Genomic DNA, 18,949 nt, shown 5'->3' with positions numbered 1-18,949 from the left:
ACGCTAATCCCCCAACCTGGAATCTTGGCAATGCAGAAGTAGTGTCCCCATGAGAGTGTTCTGTGAGATCATGGCCTGGCTGAGAGAACTTTGTCCCCTTATCACTCAGCTATACCTAGCAAAATTTCTTCTACAGAAAGGCTGGGAAAACTATGTTTTCTTGTTTATAAATTGTAATAGCACAAAAAGTTTAGAAAAAAAAAACTGGTGACAACTCATAGTCTTACTGCTGGAACATCACGCTGGGTGCGTGCCCCCACAACACGCTGCTGTGTACGCGTTTCAGAGAGCAAGATTTAAAGTAACACGTAGCCAATGCCTTCTGTTATTCTTAGTTTTCTGAATAAAATCTTGCTCTTTGCCAAAGCCTCTAATGGCAAGAACTCAGATATTCTTTGGACCTTTGATTTAAATAGGTCTTGAAAAACACTTTACCATTCAATAGGGCTTTATAAAAGCATCCCCATCTGTACACACTGGTTTCTCAAGAGTGTGTGTGGAGCTTTCAGCTCCCCTGAGTCCCCAGTTCTGTTTCTGTACTCCCCAGCCCCTTTTCTAAACTGAGCAAGAAAGATTACAAGGGTAAACCTTCAAATGCATAGGTTCTGAGCCCTCTAACTCAGTGGCTTGCCAATGCCAGAGAACAGACCAATTTATTGTCACTTACATTTCCTATAGGTCAGCATTAGAAATATTTTCTTTATCAAATGGAAGTGATAGATTGTTTTCCCCTTGATGTTCTTCCTTACTTAGCAAAATTTAAAAGTCCACAATGTATGTCAGTCTTCTGTATGTGTGAGTATGTACCTATCCATCTGAATATTTATCTTGTCAGAATTGGGGAAGCCCTGTAGTAGTTGGATATCCCTGGCATCAAATTGAGTTTTAGTCACCTGTCCTGATAGCTATTTCTTTTTGTTTTAATATAGAGTTGATTCTTATGGAAGAGTGATATTATTGAAGCTTATTATTTTATATTATAATTCAGATTAGTAACCAATAAATTAGCATTGCATTACTTAACAAATTTTAAGGAAAAATGCTTATATTCTCAGTTTTCGTTTTAAACAATATGGTGAGCATATTATAAAGCTTCCTCATTTGTAATTTATAGGCTTACCTGCAAATGATGTGCTTACAAATCTTAAGCAATCAGTGATAGAGTTTAAACAGAAGCTGCCTGTCATTGTAGCTCTGGGAAACTCTCATCTTAAGCCAAGGCATTGGGAGGCTCTCCAGGAGATTACTGGAAATTCAATTTCCTTTTATAAAGGCCGCACCATAGAAGACCTTCTAAACCTCAAGGTAAATGAAAATAGGTTGAAATGCCAGGAGGGCCAACTTTAAGTAGGTAATATTAAATACACAAGGATCAGGGATTAGAAAAGTGAGTTCACAGAGTAGGAAAGTAAGAGTCTATTAGATGATAGGTGGTAGGACATTGTCTAAATGGAGTCATTGGGTAGGCAATTCTTTATACCATTATCATCTAGATGATTAGAAAACAGTGATACTAGTTTTAATACATGACAAATGAAATTAGCCTTTCCTTATTTAGCCATGCTACATCCTAGAATACATTTTAAAGGAATAGAAAAGTCAAAATTACTGCATTCTGTTTTGTATAAAATAAAAATATTATTAAGAATGTACTAGGATAGTCTTACCAATAATTTGCTATAATATTTTAAATGCATAATTAGCAACTATTTGGTTTATAAGTTTTATATAAAAACAATTTTTCAATATTTTCAAGGTTAAAATGTAACCTACTTTCATGCACATCTTATGTAAGCCTCATCAATGTTTAATATTTCATGGTCTGTATTATTTAATATAATCAAAACCAGCATTTGAAACCTATAAATCTCTACTAAAAAATCTGTTGTAATTAGGAAGGTGGGAAAGTTTCTTAAAAAGAAGAAAAACTTCAAAAGGCAAATTTAATTGATTTTAAAAATTAGATCATTTTATATCTTGAGTCCTAATCTCAACCCCCCTGTGAGCTCCAGACATACATATCCCATTTCCTATTTAACATCACTACTTATATGTCTGAGAGAGATTTCAAAGTTAGCAAGATAAATTCACTTTTCACTCTCCATCTACCAAGTTCTACGCTCCATCTTCTGTGAATCAGTTAATGGCAATTCCGTTCTTCCAACCGCTTACACTAAAAGTCATGAACTGATCATTGCACTTTGCTTGCTCTCTCAGACCACATCCTAAATACCTCCTCCTTTCCTGGATCTTTATCAGAGCCTCCTAACTGGTCTATAAGACAAAGGAGAATTGAACAAGATATTCCAGATAATTTCAGAATGCAAGGGCCAGTGCCAACAGCTGAGTTTATTCAAACCAGTGAACTGAAAATCTGGCACACTGTCAATGAGACATTCATTTTCAAAGTCTTGGGTAGAGAGTAAGTATAGCCATAAGCAACACAAGTTCAGGGTGATAGGCACAGAGGGGAGCAGCTGGTGATCTGTATGGGGTCAGTGGCCCATAATACCTCAAAGGGTTCCAGTGAGCTGTCCCTATGTTTCCAGCATATACAGATAGTTTAAAAAGGAAGCCACCTCTCCCCACAGTTTTTGGAGTCCAGACTTAGGGTAGTTTTGTATCTGAACAAAAGTGAACAACACCATTAGTCTCATTTTCAGACTGTGAAACACCATAACCAGGAGTTAGAGGAACCCTTTCTCCTTCTTGAGGTTAATGGCAATACTCAAGGGTGGTAAGGTGGCAGTGGCTAGTGCTCTCAACTGAACTCTGGGTTTCTGGAACATTTTAGTAATCCTGTAGAAATCTGACAGCTTGTCCACTGCAATGTGGTGCTTAGATGAACAGGATTGAGCCCAGGAACTCAGGTCAAACTTGCTTTGCCTACTAAAACTGGCATTTGAGACTAACTCAGACTAGTGTTTGTGCCCCAAGACTTTCCAGAAGAGCCCTTATTAGAAGTCCATTTGTGATCTTATCAGACGAAGAAATTATGATGTCATGCAATCGTATGTGACAGTCATTGTTTCCATGATGTCGTGCCAGCTCTAAAATGCCTTATCATATGGAACGGATGTCTTAAAGTTAGGAGAAAGAGATCAATGGTATGCCCAAAATGAACACTGCTATTTACGGTTGATCATTTACACTTAGGAATCCCTATGCATTATAACAGAGGTCGGTAATTGATTACAGGTATTAAGATTTATCTGAAACTTTCCAGATACTACTAAGTCAGTTGGAAGGTCTGACCACTTGTCAGTCAAGTCTGAAACTTGGACCATGAAGACTTGATGGGGCTAGATTCACTCAGCTGTAACTTCACTTACACATTACCCTATAAACCAATCTCAGAATGTTAGGCACAAAGTGATTTCTTCAGTATAGAATCATGGGGATTCTGTGTTTCCTTATCTGCCTTTGGCTGTGTAGTCTATGTCAAAATGTAAATTCCTTTCCTGAAGCTGTTAAGAAAGGTTACAAGCAAGCCGCTAACGCTCCTGTCCTTGTACACACCTTTGGTAGGCCCGGAAGAGATGATAAAAATCAGTCATACCTATTCAAAGTACCCACTGAGCTGCACTACGAAGACCCAGGGATCCTTAACTCCATGGAGGTGATGCAAATTCTAACCAGGGATTAAAAGCAATAAACACAACTAGTGAATTCCAAGACATAGAGGAGAGAAGCTCCCCGAGTGCCTCTATTACAGTGACTGAATACAAAGTTCTTACGTCAGGGTCTTCTCCAGTGGGAACTGGAAATCAGTACACATGGCAAGAAGTCCTGCTTATAGCGTCTTAATGTATTTTGATGTGGTATAGAAAGGGAGATCATAGAAGTGTGGTTCATTGGAGTTTGCATTTTCTTGGATGAATATATCCCAGGATTAGTATACAGAGTAAAATCATGCCACGAGTTAACTAAGCAGTAGGCATTAGTGTGAAGGAGGGAAAGCTGAAGGAAATTCTATTGGCATTAGCACAAAGGGTAGAAAGCTGAAGGCAATGTCTACATACACACAAAGGGTATATATATATATATATATATATATGTATATATATATATATATATATATATTGACAGGCAGAGTGGACAGTGAGAGAGAGAGAGACAGAGAGAAAGGTCTTCCTTTGCCACTGGTTCACCCTCCAATGGCCGCTGCAGCCGGCGCATCTCGCTGATCTGAAGCCAGGAGCCAGGTGCTTCTCCTGGTCTGCAGGGCCCAAGCACTTGGGCCATCCTCCACTGCCTTCCCGGGCCACAGCAGAGAGCTGGCCTGGAAGAGGGGCAACCGGGATAGAATCCGGTGCCTCAACCGGATATATTCTTTATGATGACTAGAGTAAGAGGAACACTCCAAATTTTTGCGGAACATGAAAATGTGAATTAGGTAGGAGGATAGAAACTGAAAAAGATTGTTGTGAAGGTTAGCTCATGATGCCTCTGGTTAGCATGGAAACTCAATTTGAAATTGCATAGTTAATATTTATGAAGTACCTTTCAAAGCATACATTTATATCTTCCATTTTAAATGTACCAGGAATTGCTTGTATGACTCAGTGTTAAAAATTTGTTCATTTTAGATGCTCCATTATGAACATGAAATAAAAGAAATATCAACCTCAGCAACTAATGAAGCTGCTCTTGAAAAACTGCTGCTTAAGATAATTCATCTTTGGAACACTACTCCCTTACACTTAGTCCTTCATCACACAGAGAAGGATTCCATCTTAATCATTTCATCTGTAGATGACATATTAGCGCAGTTAGAAGACTCTCAAGTCTCACTGGCAACAATTAGAGTATCTCCCTATATTGGGCCCATTAAGGTAAGTGTTATCGCAAAGGGAAATGTTTTACTTTTCCATCATATAGTTCTGTCACTTTAATTTTTGCCTTCTAAGATTTTTCATTGGATTTTGAATTATATGTCATTCATCTACTTATGTAGAAATGAGACTGACTAGCAGTTTGAATACTGAAACTAACTTTGTATGCAAACATTGTCCCTGAAGCAATGTCAGACATTTTTGAATGGACAAGATGAATTTATATCATACAAAACTATGGTCCTATAAACCATGAATTTTTGTCAACAGTGTTCTGTGTCTTGATTGTTCCCTACAATCAAGGGGCAGCACAACACCCAGTAACATGTCAAGGAATCATTTCAAAACTTTAGTAAACAGCATGATGTATAATAATAGTGAGAAGTTCAATGGCAGTATTAGTATAATCACACATGCACACATACAGCTGCAGGCAAGTGGAAACCCAACAGATGGTATTAAAATTATTTGCAGTTGTACAAACATTCAGAAAAAAATGTCAGTTAATTCAATCTTAGGGGGCAAGAATAAAGTTACAAAAGTGTTAAACTAAGTAGACTATACAAAATGACTTCAAAAAGTTCATGAGAAAATTAGAAATTTATTTTGCTGAAAAATACTTTGAAATCCAGAGTTTTATTTTCATAGCATACATTTTCCACAAAGTTTACTGAGATCCCCTTGCCTAATCACATGCAGTAAAAAGGTAACAGCAAAAGAGGTAAACAAAACAAAATGCCCACAAAACTGAAAGTTTAAAAGCAACTATCAGAATATATAGGAAATACAATCTAAATTTTTTAAATTGATAAATGAGCCAAAAGGGGGGTTACATATCAAGCCTTGTCACAATTGGCTAGATCCAAATGAAAATGAATATTGGGGCATTAAATGCCTTTAGTAGAAAGTAAAGATGAATTTAACAAACTATAAATTAGGTACATCCAAAAAAACCAAAAAGAATGGCATGTACCTGCAAAAATTTTGATTTCTTCACAAGAAGGGTAGACTAGGTGAACTGTTCTGTCTGAAATACAGAAGCAATCAAAAAGTCTCACCATAGTAGTGTAGAATATCCCTAGAGTTAATACTGTTCTTGTCCTTGTTAAAAATCTTCAAGTCGTATAATAAAGTTTTTAAGAAATTCAACTGCCCCTAGAACAAAGCTGGAGACTACAGGGATTCAGAATTATACAATACACTATAAAGTAAAATTAACAAAGATACCAGACATGCAAAGAAGAAAGAAAATAGAATCCATAATGAAAAGAAAAAGTCACCAATGGAAATTTGAGCTACAACTAGAATGAAGTACCCTAAAACAGTTAAATTCCATGTGTTAAAAAAATACAGATGAGGAAGATATTTCAAAAAAAAATTCCTAGAGATGAAAACTACAATGGGAGAATGAAAAATACCTTGGATTGAACTAACAGAATATACATTGCAGAAGAAAGATTGGTGAATTTAAACACTTAACTTAGAAACAAAATAAAATACCGGGAGAAAAGAGAATTTTAAGAAATCGATGAGCTGTGGGAGAGCAACCTAGTAGATACTTGGAGTCCCCAAGTAGGAGTGAGAAAGGAAACAAAATTGAAATAGTGATGGAAAGTTTACCAAATTATCAAAACTATAAAACAATAGGTCTAAGATGTTTAGTACATTCCAAGCACAAGAGATACCATAATCAATTGCTCAAAATCAATGGGGAAAAGATATGAATAACCATATATCAGGAATAAAAAGGGCTACTTCACTGCAGATTCTACAGACTTAAAAGGAAAACAATAGAATATTAATAACAACTTTAATCAATTTAAGAGCTTAGATGAAATGGACATATTCCTTGAAAAATACAAATTACCAAAGCTCACTCAAGAAGAAATAGACGGTTTGATTAGTATTGGAGGTATGAAAGGGTAGTTGGGGGGCTGGCACTGTGGCACAGCGGATTAATGCTCCATTTCTGATCCAGCTCTCTGCTATGGCCTGGGAAAGCAGTAGAAGATGGCCCAAGTCCTTGAGCCCCTGCACCCACGTGGGAGACCCAGAGGAAGCTCCTGGCTTTTATCGGCACAGCTCCAGCCGTTGAGGCCAACTGGGGACTGAACCATCAGATGAAAGACCTCTCTCTCTCTCTCTGCCTCTCCTCTCTGTAACTCTGACTTTCAAATAAATAAATAGATTTAAAAAAAAAAAAGGGGGGGGTAGTTGAAAACCTTCCCACTAGGAATAGTCTAGGCTCAGATGGCTTATACAAAACATTCAAGGGAGAAATAATATCAATGCTGAATGCATCAAATCCTCCAGAAAGTTGTAGAGGAAAGAATCCATCCCAATTCAACCTATGAGACTAGCGTTACCTACACCAAAACCAGAGACACTGAAGGAAAACTAAAGACTAGTAGATCTCTTGACGACAATTGTGAAAATTATCAAAATATTCCAAATCAATCCGTCAGTATGTAAAGAAGATGGTGCGTTATGGCCAAGAAAATTTGATTTGAGAAATGCAGAGGTGGTGTTTCACTTTGTGTTTCTATGTGGGTGCAAACTGTTGAAGTATTTATACTAAATTGATCTTCTGTATATAAATAGAATTGAAAATGAATCTTGATGTGAATGGAAGGGGAGAGGGGGCGGGAGAGGGGAGGGTTGCGGGTGGGAGGGAAATTATGGGAAGGGGAAGCCATTGTAATCCATAAGCTGTATACTGGAAATTTATATTCATTAAATAAAAGTTAAAAAAAATAAAAAAATAAAAAAAAAACTAATATAATTCACCATAGTAAACTTTAAAAGAAAATACATCTTATTATCTTAGTACATACTGAAAAACTCTTATAAAAATACAGCATCCTTCTCTGGGGGGAAAAAACTCTCCACTAATTAGGACAAGAAGAGAATATCCGGAACCTGATGAAGGAGACCTAATATCTTACTTAAGGGTGAAATATTGAACCCTTCCCTAAGATGTTCTCTGTCACAAGTTCTATTAAATATTGTACTGGAAATTCTAGCCCATCTATTAAGTCAAGACTTAGAAATGAAATTTACTTTGTTAGAAAAGTAGAATATTCCTTATATTTAGATGAAGTTTATAGTAAATACCTTTTAAAAAACCAATAAAATCTATTTAAATAGTAAACTCAGTAAGTCTGCATGACAAGAGATTGATCTACAAAAACCATCTACATTCTAGATACTGGTACTGAACAATTAGAAATTGAAATGTAAAATGACAATAACATGGGGCCAGCACTGTGGTGTAATGGGTAAAGCCGCTGCCTGCAGTGCCAGCACCCCATACAGGGGCCAGTTCAAGTCCTGGCTGCTCCACTTCCGATCCAGCTCTCTGCTGTGGTCTGGGAAAGCAGTGGAAGATGGACCAAGTCATTGGGCCTCTGCACCCGCATGGGAGACCCAGAAGAAGCTCCTGGCTCTGAATCAGCACAGCTCTGGCCATTGTGGCCATCTGGAGAATGAACCAGCTAATAGAAGACCTCTCCCTCCCTCTCCCTCCCTCTCTCTCCTTCCTCTGTCCTCTCTTTGTCCTCTCTCTCTCCCTCTTTCTCTCCCTCTCTTTCTCTCTCTCTCTCTCTGTCTCTGCCTCTGCCTTTTTGTAATTCTGCCTTTCATATAAATAAAAATCTTTTTTAAAAAATGACAGTAACATAAAATGTGATATTTCAGGATAAATCTGACAAAGGATGTATAGTGTCTGTACAAGGAAAACTAAAAACCCTGCACAATAAAATTAGGACTTAAATAAAGGGATTTTGTATTGTCTTCACATATGAGAAGTGAGATAGCAGTAAGAGAAAGGGATTATACAAGGAAATCCTTCAAGGTAATAGATTTTTGTCATCTTGATTATGCTGATAATTTCACAGGTGTAAGTAGATGTTAAGATATTCAATTATAAACTTTGCGTGGTTGACTATTATACCTCAACAAAACTATCAAAATAAGATTTGGAAGTGAATACCAGAAGAGAAATATAAATGAGTTATAGGTGGTTCTTCTGAGTAGCCAGAGTTAGAGGATGGGCCAATTCATTGGTTTTTTAAACAAGTATTGCAGTTTTAATTTATCTGTCATGATTTTTCTTCAATTTAATAAATATATTTGGAAAAAGTTGTTATATCTACATAATAGGATTTTCTGAAATCATTTAAAGAGACATCATCTCTTAAAAAGTAACTTACAGAATAATATGGTTACTAAACTACTAAAGGTATTACATGTATGTCTGTACATAAATGCTTGAAGAAAAAATACTGAGATAGTACACATACCAAACTCCTTAATTGTATTTTCTCTATGATAGCAATGAGCAAATAAATGTTGAATGGGAAATATTCATGTTAATTTTCTACATGTATATGTTTGTCACTCAAATCATTTACAAAATTTATACATAATATGAGAATTGGATGAACAGAACATCAAATTTCAAAAAATACTGTGACCCATTATTTTCTGTATGTCAATGACAATCACCTTTGATCTTAGTTTCTATTATATGACTCATAATTTTGTATATTTGTTGTATTTTTTCAATCACTGTAGGATCTTGTGAATGAATGGACTAAAAACCTGACAATATTCTCTTACACCATTGAAGAATGGATGACTTGTCAGAGAAATTGGCTTTATGTTGAGCCAATCTTCAACTGTTTAGAAATACAAAGGTAAAAACTTAAAATACACCATTTATAGGTTTAAAAAATGCAAGGCAGGTTACTTTCTGTAATCTTTGAGAAGCGAACAGTCATCTTTCCTGCTTACACACATAAGAGTATAATGTGCTGAATATTTTTTTTTCTTTCACAAGAGATTACAAGCATCACTTTTTTTAAGTTTATTTGACAGAGTTAGACAGTGAGAGAGAGAGACAGAGAGAAAGGTCTTCCTTTCCGTTGGTTCACCCCCCAAATGGCCGCCACGGCCGGAGCTATGCCGATCCAAAGCCAGGAGCCAGGTACTTCTTCCTGGTCTCCAACATGGGTGCGGGATGTTGCTTGGGCCATCCTCCACTGCCCTCCCAAGCCACAGCAGAGAGCTAGACTGGAAGAGGAGCGACCAGGACTAGAACTCAGCACCCATATGGGATGCCAGTGCTGCAGGCGGAGGATTAACCAAGTGAGCCATGGCGCCGGCCTCCACAAGCATCACTTTTTTTAAAAAAATCTTGTTTTGCAATTTTTTAAAAAATTATTTACTTCAATGTAATAAGAGAGAGTGTGTGTGTACATGTATCTGCACACATAAGCGCTCCCATCCAGTAGTTCACTCCCCAGACACCCAGATGGAGCCAAAGCCAGGGGCATGGAACTTGGGCATCTTAACTGGTTTTTTACCCACTACACCCATTGCCCACCTCCCCTCAATTATTGATAAAAATATATAAAGGATTAGGGGGAGAGGCATCAGATATGTCATTATAATCCATAAATGGTAATTTTAAGTGCCTATTTCTAGAATGTTAGTGTGGTTTTAATATGCATAATCACATTTTTAGTAGCATTCACACATTAATGAGAATTTCTTACTTTAGGTCAGGTAGAAGAATAGAAAGCCTTGGCAATCGTGCGTGTATGTGTATGTGTGTGTGTGTGTGTGTTAAGATTTATTTGAAAGAGTTAGAGAAGGAGAGAGAAATTGATTGATCTTCCATCTGCTGGTTCACTCCTCAGCTGGCCACAAATAAGGCTGGGGTAGGCCAAAGCCAGGAGCTAGGAGCCTCCTCCAGGTCTCCCATGTGGGTTTCAGTGCCCCAGGCACTTGGGCTGTCTTCTGCTGCTTTTCCTATGGGCTGACAATTGTTAAAAAAAAAAAAAAAAAAAAAAAAAAAGGCCGGCGCCGTGGCTTAACAGGCTAATCCTCCACCTTGCGGCGCCGGCACACTGGGTTCTAGTCCTGGTTGGGGCGCCAAATTCTATCCCGGTTGCCCCTCTTCCAGGCCAGCTCTCTGCTATGGCCCGGGAAGGCAGTGGAGGATTGCCCAAGTCTTTGGGCCCTGCACCCGCATGGGAGACCAGGAGAAGCACCTGGCTCCTGCCTTCAGATCAGCGCGATGCGCCGGCTGCAGTGGCCATTGGAGGGTGAACCAATGGCAAAAAGGAAGACCTTTCTCACTTTCTCTCTCTCTCTCACTATCCACTCTGCCTGACAAAAAAAAAAAAGTACCTTTGGGGCTGATACTGTGGTATAGCCAGTTAAGTTATCATTGGCAGCGCCAGCTTACTGTGTGGGCAAGGGTTCAAGTCCTGGCTGCTCCACTTCTAATCCAACTCCCTGTTAATGCTCCTGGGAAAGCAGCAGAGGATAGCTCAGGATCTTGGTACCCTGCACCCATGTGGGAAACCCAGAAGAAGCTCCCAACTTCAGCCTGGCCCAACCCTGGCTGTTTGCAGCCATTTGGGCAGTGAACCAGAGGATGGGGGATCTCTCTCTGTTTCTCTGTAATTCTTTCAAATAAATCTTATTTTAAAAAACATCTACATTGTCTTTTTATTCATAGCATTAAAATCAGTTGGCCTCTAACCTATTTAAGTGGTTAGTTTTAAGCATGCTTCAGTTGAGATCTAAATGATTGGCATACAAGCTAGTCTAGAAGCCATTCTTAAATAAAGTAGGAAGTCATGAAGTAAGTGTTTGAAAGTCATACGGTGGAAAGACCTTGCATATCAAGATAAGCATACTGAAAATTATTTTGGGGGCAAAGAATAGCCATTAAAAGCTTATGAAAGGGAACTGCTCATGCTCACTCGGACTTACCTCCAATGGTGGAGCTAGAAATGTGCCAGGGGATTTCAATCAATCATACCAAGGAGGCAGGTACCAATGCCAAGGCACTTGGTAAAGTGATAAGTATAAATACACAACCTATCAAAAAGATAGGGTATGTGTTGAAGAGATTTCACAAATAAGACCAGTGTAAGCCAATAATGAAGGATAGAATTGAAAGGGAGAGTATGATCCTGCGGGGGAAGCAGGACACACAGCAGGCTCATAGAATGGCAAACACCCAAAACAGCACTCCTGCCTCAGAATCAACCCTTGGGACATTCAGATCTGGCTAAAAGGCACATGAGAGTCTCACAGGCATGGAAAGCCATGACATGGTGGCAAAAAACAATCTAAATGAAAGATCCTGGTGAACAAGACCCCAGCAGAAGGAACAGGCCATCAAGGAGAGAGGCGCCTTTCTCTGAAGGGAGGAAGGAACCTCCACTGTGACACGGCCTTGACTAAACAAGTTCAGAGTCAGTGAACTCAAGGGGCTTCCATTGCCTAGACAGCTCATAGCAAGAGTCTCGGGTGATTGCTGACATCATAAATAAGAGTGCCAATTGTTAAATCAACAACGAGAGTCACTGGGTACATGCTCCCCACGTAGGATCTCTGTCCTTAATGTGTTTTTCTATGAAACGTAAAAACACTACTAGTAGAACAGTACCCTATACCTTGTGCGGTTGTGTGAGTGCAGCCTGTTGAAATCCTTGCTTAGTATATACTAAGTTGATCTTCAGTATATGAAGGTAATTGAAAATGAAACTTGATAAAGGGCGGGATGGGAGAGGGAGAGGGAGATGGGAGGGCCACGGGAGGGAGGGAGATTGGGGGGGGGGAGCCACAACAATACAAAAGTTGCACTTTGTAAATTCACATTTATGAAATAAATAAAAATGAATAAATAAATAAAAAGAAAGGGAACTGCTTAGATGAAAATATTGCTATGCAGGAATTAATGTTCATATTTGATATATGTGGTTATTTCTTGTCATTGAAGTCTTTGGAATTCTTCTGTTCTATTAATCTGCAGTTATTCTGAAAGTCCTCAGAGGTGAAACCACATACTTAAGGAGTAAATCCTTTATAATTGCAACATCTTTGAGCCTAAAATTTCAATTTATTACTACATTTTACTAAAAATTTCTTACTTGAAAGAGATCAAACTCCTAAGCATCAGAGTTCAAAATATCACTAAATTGTTCTTTCACAGGATTTACAGAAGTTGAAAAGAGGCTTTTAATTAAGGGATTCTGAAAACTCTTGTAAATATGTCTAAAGAAAACACTGCATTATAAAAGATGACATTTGATTAATGCAGGAGGACAGTTAGCCCTATACCAGTAGGGAACATAAGAAGAAACGGGGGGCGGGGGGGCAGTGAAGAGCAAGAGACTCAACATAGGGGAGAATCTTACAGAATCTACGAGACTCAAGCATGCCATGCCACTTACCCTTACTCCAAACCAGCTATGAGGACTGCATTAGAACATCCCAGAGATGCTGGGAGGTTGCTTAACAGAAGTGGACATCAAAGGCCCTTTCCTGATAGGATTTTTGCTGAGCTGTAGCAACTTTTAGGTTGAGCACCACAGATAGGGAATGGGATAATGGTGGCAATGTTTTTGGGAGAGTTTGACCTATGCCATCCAGAAGGGTGGGGGCATTGGAAACTAGGGCTTTAATAACAGGGCAAGGAAGAAGAGAAAGAATGCTTCATTTTCCTAGGCTAGTGTCAACCAGAGGTGATTCTGCCTGTTAGGGGACATTTTGCAAAGTTTATAAACATTTTTAGTTGGCACCTAGTGGGTGGAGGCCAAGGATACTTTGCAACATCCTATATACACAGGATAGCGCCCCCATCCCAAGAAAGAAGGTTCTAATCCCAAACATCAGCAGTGCTGAAGTTGAGGGACCCTGACTTAGACCATGGTGGCACACAGAAGGCTCTAAGTTAGAACCATCTTGAAAATGGTGGCTGGCCAGAGCAAGGATATCCCAGAAGTATACTACTTAGAGAAGGAACTTGAGAAACAGTTGGAGAAAGCCAAAGGATAATACAGTATGGGGCCAGCGCCGTGGCTTGATAGGCTAATCCTCTGCCTTGCAGCGCCGGCACACTGGGTTCTAGTCCTGGTCGGGGCACCAGATTCTGTCCCGGTTGCCCCTCTTCCAGGCCAGCTCTCTGCTGTGGCCAGGGAGTGCAGTGGAGGATGGCCCAAGTGCTTGGGCCCTGCACCCCATGGGAGACCAGGATAAGCAACTGGCTCCTGCCTTCGGATCAGCGCTGTGCGCCGGCTGAAGTGCACCAGCCACGGCGGCCATTGGAGGGTGAACCAATGGCAAAAGGAAGACCTTTCCCTCTGTCTCTCTCTCACTGTCCCCTCTGCCTGTCAAAAAAAAAAAAAAAAAAAAAAAAAAAAAAAGGATAATACAGTATGGAGACTCCTGTTGGGGATAATCTAAAACCCCAGCATTACATCTGAAGGATATTTGCCATGACAAGGCATTCAAGAGGCAAAGAAGATTCAAAGGAACACCAGCTGAATCCCTCGCCCTCGCCCTCGCCCTCGCCCTCGCCCCTGCCCCCGCATACACACACACTGACTCTCATTTCCTCCTCACTCAACTTCCAAGCCATGAAGCGCTTGAATGAAACAACTCGGATGAGATAGTTGTGGGGTGTATGGCTGAGCAGAGGCGGTGGAAAAGCTAGACCACCTAATTTTTGAAGCTACTTCAACAGCAGAAGAAACAAATGAATCTATCAGTGGGTTACCAAGGGGAGAAAACAATGATAATATCCTGCACAGGAACAGTTATATACCAAGACTGCCACCTGCCTTACATTTCCTTATCCCCTAAGGTTAGGTGGGCATTAACAGAAACTGGAATTTCTTCCATAACTCCTCTACGTCCTTGGTCCTGGGCTGAACATCCCCTCTGCCTTCATTTCACTTCAGAACCACACTCCTCCTAAAACCCAGATCAAACCGCCTCTTGTTCAAGAAGCTCTCTCCAGATCCTTCTGCTCCTCTAGAATTTCAGCGGTGCTTTGTTTTATTACATTGTATAGAACACAAGTCACTCATTACTTGACGTAGAATTTGTGTACATGTGTCTGCAATCACACACCAAGTATAATCTTGTTCATTGATGGTCTTACATCTAATTTTTCCCAGAATTTCTTACCATGTTATTCACCCAAGCATGTTATTCATATACAGCAGGCACTCAAAAGTTAGCTTTACTTAATGACTGAGGAAGAAAAATAAAACATAAAAATGTTATCTAAATTAAACCAAGTTCTGTGGCAAATGCGTCGGGTTATAAATATTAATCATAGGGCCTTCAAAAAATGAAATTGTATCTTATTTTATTTCCAAAGGCAGCTCCCAGAAGAAGCAAAACTTTTCTCTCAGGTGATTTCCACGTGGAAAGAAATAACATCAAAACTACAAAACAAACTGAACGCCTTGCAAATAATCATCTTGGCCAGAGTCCCTGACATTCTGAAAACTTGCAATACACATCTTGAATGTATAAAGAAAAGTCTTGAGGTAAAACGGCATACCAGTCCTAAAGTGGAGAATCATTTTATTCCATGACAGTAACACCATACACTGTAGAAACTAATTCCAGGGAAGATTTTCTTTTTTGCTCTAGCTGCCAACAATTTCTCACATTCTCCCCAAGTACAGCATTAACGGAAATATTAACAACAAAAAAGCAGGTGGATGGACTAATCTAAATGGTCTTAGGCAAAGTACCAAACTTTTTAGAGCCCATGACCTTTTTTTTAAAAGTGTATTTATCTTTTATTTATTTGAGAGACAGGCAGGAACAGAGACATTTTCTATCTGCTGGTTCGGTCCTCAATTGCTTACAACAGCCAGGGCCGGGCCAGAACAAACAGGAGCCTCAGGCTCCACCTGGATCTCCCATGTGGGTGGCAGAGACCCAGGTACTTGAGCTGGCATCTGCCGCCTCCCAGGATGTGGATCAGCAGGAAGCTGGATCCAAAGTGGGAAAGGAGGGTGGGTCATACCCAATCCCTAACACTTAGGTGGGGGAGGTGGGCATCCCAAGCAGTTGGCCTAACACACTGTGCTACACTGCCTACCCTAAGTTCCATTATCTTCAAATTGAAAAAAACTAGCAGCTACTTTGAGGGGTTTTCTTCTAAATAAGAGGACGTACTTAAACCACAGGAGCTGGCACAGGAAGTACTTAATGAAGGTGATATATTTTATTAGCGCTACTATTAAATTGACAAATGCAGCAAAAATTGAAATAGAATATCTTGATGGATCTATAAACTTAAATTTCTGAGCTCATGTATTTATGCATCACCAAAAACATTGAATTGTCAGCTAGAGTTATGTATTAAACACTGGGTTTTAATATTTGAGATTCATGGCATATGCATTTATTTCACTTCATAAGCCAAGATTTTTTTTTCAGGCATTCATCACTTTTTCTTATTAAACACAAGACAGAGTGATTATGATGACTGCTCCTGAATTTTTAACTGTAGTCAGAGCCTAAAGATAGAAAAGTTCTCCAGATAGGCTTCCCTTTATACAAATCTATGATCTGGAACAGGCAAAGAGGCCACCACAGATGTGATTAACAATAGCCGGTTTGCCAGGTGATCATTAAGATAAGCTTTCCAGTTATTTCTAGCACATCTCTGAATGCTTACTGAGGATCATTCCAAACCAGTAATCATTTATCCAAGTATTGAGTACCTACTTTGTACCAGCATTGCTGCTCTAGGCTGGGATTCCAAAGATAAAGACACATCACCTGCTGCTTCAGAACTGTAGTACAGGAAATGAAACAGTAGAGAGAGATTACTGTGGGAAGTACACCATGACAGATTGGGTAGTAAGGCCATAGCAAGGAGGAGAAATTCATCCAGCCCAAGGGAAGTTACAACTGACCCGGGTCTTAAAGGGGGTGCAGGTGTTAACTAGGGAAGAGTTGGAGCAAAGATGGTGAGGAGAGCATCCTAGGCAAAGGGAAAAGTGCAAAGACGTGGAGCCATGAGCAAGTGTGGTGCCTTCTGAAATTGAATGGCCAGGGGAGGGGGCAGTTGGAGGTCTCCAGGGAGGCAGAGGACAGGATGGTGAAGGGGCCTTAAAGATCACACTGTTGACTTTCATGAGTATCCAGGGAAAGCTTTTAAGCAGGAAGGTGACTAATTTAATTCCGAAGTATCTCTCAACGTTGTCATATCAGGATTCAAATTTCAACATGAACTTAGAGGGACAAATTATATTAAAACCATAACAGGGGCAGTGAGGATAGATACTTAAAAACTAGTTAAAGCCCATAGTGACAGTGAAAGGTTGTGGAGCCTGGATTTCTGGCTTGGTCATGAAGTGGAAGATAATCATGCTATAAAGACAGAACCAGAGGAGGGAGAGATTTAGAGACTTGGGTGGAAACAAGTTAAGTTTTGTTCATACTGAAAATCCAATACATATGAGACATCTGCATGAACATCCTAATTTGGCAGCTGGGAACAACAGCTCCTCCTTGTCTGTTGCTTTGCTTTCTACCGCTCCAGTTACACATGGCCAACCGTGGTCCAAAAATAGTACATGGAAAATTCCAGAAATGCAGTTCATGAGTTTTAAATTGCCTGCTGTTTGTCTAATGAAACCTCACACTCCATGCTCTGTCCCACCCAGAATGTCAGTCATCCCTCTGCCCAGCATACTCACTCTGTATACAGTACCCGCAGCTTAGGCGTTTAGTAGCCTTGTTAGCTGTCGTATTCCCCATCATGGTATCACAGTGCTTGGGTACAAGTAATAGGGTAAAAGGGTTTGGCATGGTCTGCGGTTTCAGGCTTTTCTTTAGGTAAAATGGGGAAGCACTGTTGCTAGGGCAGAGAGCAGTATTTGAAAGGAAGAACAGATGGATAGGTGTCAATCAGCTCAGGAAGAGCATGAGTGAGAAGAGAGATGAGGTGGGAACGGAGGAGACGTCAACCCTCCAGTGGAGGGGCCCCAGAGAGACTCTTGAGGGAAGATGCTAAGCAGTGACTGAGAGATGGAAGAAAATCCAGAAAGTGACATTCCAGTGGGCAAAGGGCCGAGTCAAATCCCATGGAGAGATCACACAACACGAAGACTGAGAAGCGCCCAGGAAATTTGGTGGTGTTAGGGGCCAGACGGTGGAGTGTAGGATGACAGAGAATATGTAAAGACTTGGAGCTACACACTGTTTAAGGACCTTTGTGGCAAGATGGGCAAGTAGACAGTGGTTAGAGGAGAACAAGGGGGGGGGGGGGGGAGGGGGCAAGGGCTTCTTCTGTTTTGTCCTTGAGAGAGCTGGAAGGGAGAGGCCTGTTGCAAAGGGGAGCCTGAAGATGCAGGACAGAAATAAAAAAGGATGTGGTGGCCCAGTGTAAGTGAATGGGTATCTCTTCTTCCAAAAAGAAGGAATGGCAACACAGGTGTGAATGCTCTAAGTTGTGGGGGCAGGTGGGGAGAGTCGGACCCTCTGTGAGAGTCCTTGTGTCATCTGTGAGGGGGTTACTTCCTTTCTCAGGTGGAAACTCCACGTACAGGGAGACAGCCAGAAGCTGGAGGTCCAGGAAGGCAATGTCGATAATGCCAAAATACAGTGCTTTATTAGTGGTGAATAGGAAAATAGTGGATGTGTAAGAGTGGGTTTTGTTTCTGTTTTGGTTTCAATTTGCCCTGGTTTTTCTGTATTAAAGTTTCTTTTCGTAGCTGAAGTATAGCTTTCATCGGGCAGAGGGTGTCATTTTGATGGGTATTAGCGTGTACACTACAGCTCTACTGTTGCAGCTTCCGTGTACGTAGGCACACATGAGGATGTGACTCACACCACGATTAAATCTGTGTCCTGACCTGCATTTCTCTCGGTTCTGGACAGGACTACCTTGAGATGAAAAGAAGTATTTTCCCAAGATTCTACTTTCTCAGCAACGCTGAGCTTCTTGACGTTCTCGCTGGCAGCAGAAACCCCGAGTCTGTCCAGGTAATCACGTGGCTCTCTGGCAGCAGCGTCATTTCCGGGCCAGACCAGGATTGCATCAGGCTAACAGTTTGTGTTTCTGCTTCACAGCCTCATCTTATGAAGTGCTTTGAAAACGTGAAACAACTGGTGATCTGCAAACAAGAAATCGGCCCCCCTGTTGTAAGAGCGCTGGTATCTGCAGAAGACGAATGCCTCGTGCTGCCGGAGTATGACAAAGCTACAAACTAAATTTAAACTCCTTAAAACCTCATTGTTTAAGATCTCTGACATTTGACACTCTATAGAAGTTTTCT

General features: G+C 40.3%; 1 protein-coding gene across 1 annotated transcript in view; it reads left to right on the top strand.

The window, feature by feature from the left end:
- The window catches only part of LOC133773407 (dynein axonemal heavy chain 14-like), a 66,838-nt gene that overhangs the window by 18,580 nt on the left and 29,309 nt on the right, over positions 1 to 18,949 (top strand). The window contains exons 9-14 of the mRNA XM_062210766.1: positions 1,115 to 1,305; positions 4,590 to 4,835; positions 9,411 to 9,532; positions 15,025 to 15,196; positions 18,552 to 18,656; positions 18,744 to 18,862. Of these exons, the coding sequence (XP_062066750.1) occupies positions 1,115 to 1,305; positions 4,590 to 4,835; positions 9,411 to 9,532; positions 15,025 to 15,196; positions 18,552 to 18,656; positions 18,744 to 18,862 (955 nt within the window). The remainder of the gene's footprint in view (positions 1 to 1,114; positions 1,306 to 4,589; positions 4,836 to 9,410; positions 9,533 to 15,024; positions 15,197 to 18,551; positions 18,657 to 18,743; positions 18,863 to 18,949) is intronic.

This window comes from Lepus europaeus, chromosome 14 (genome assembly GCF_033115175.1).
Source record: "Lepus europaeus isolate LE1 chromosome 14, mLepTim1.pri, whole genome shotgun sequence".
Classification (NCBI taxonomy): Eukaryota; Metazoa; Chordata; class Mammalia; order Lagomorpha; family Leporidae; genus Lepus; species Lepus europaeus.
This window is presented reverse-complemented; position numbering and strand designations above follow the sequence as displayed.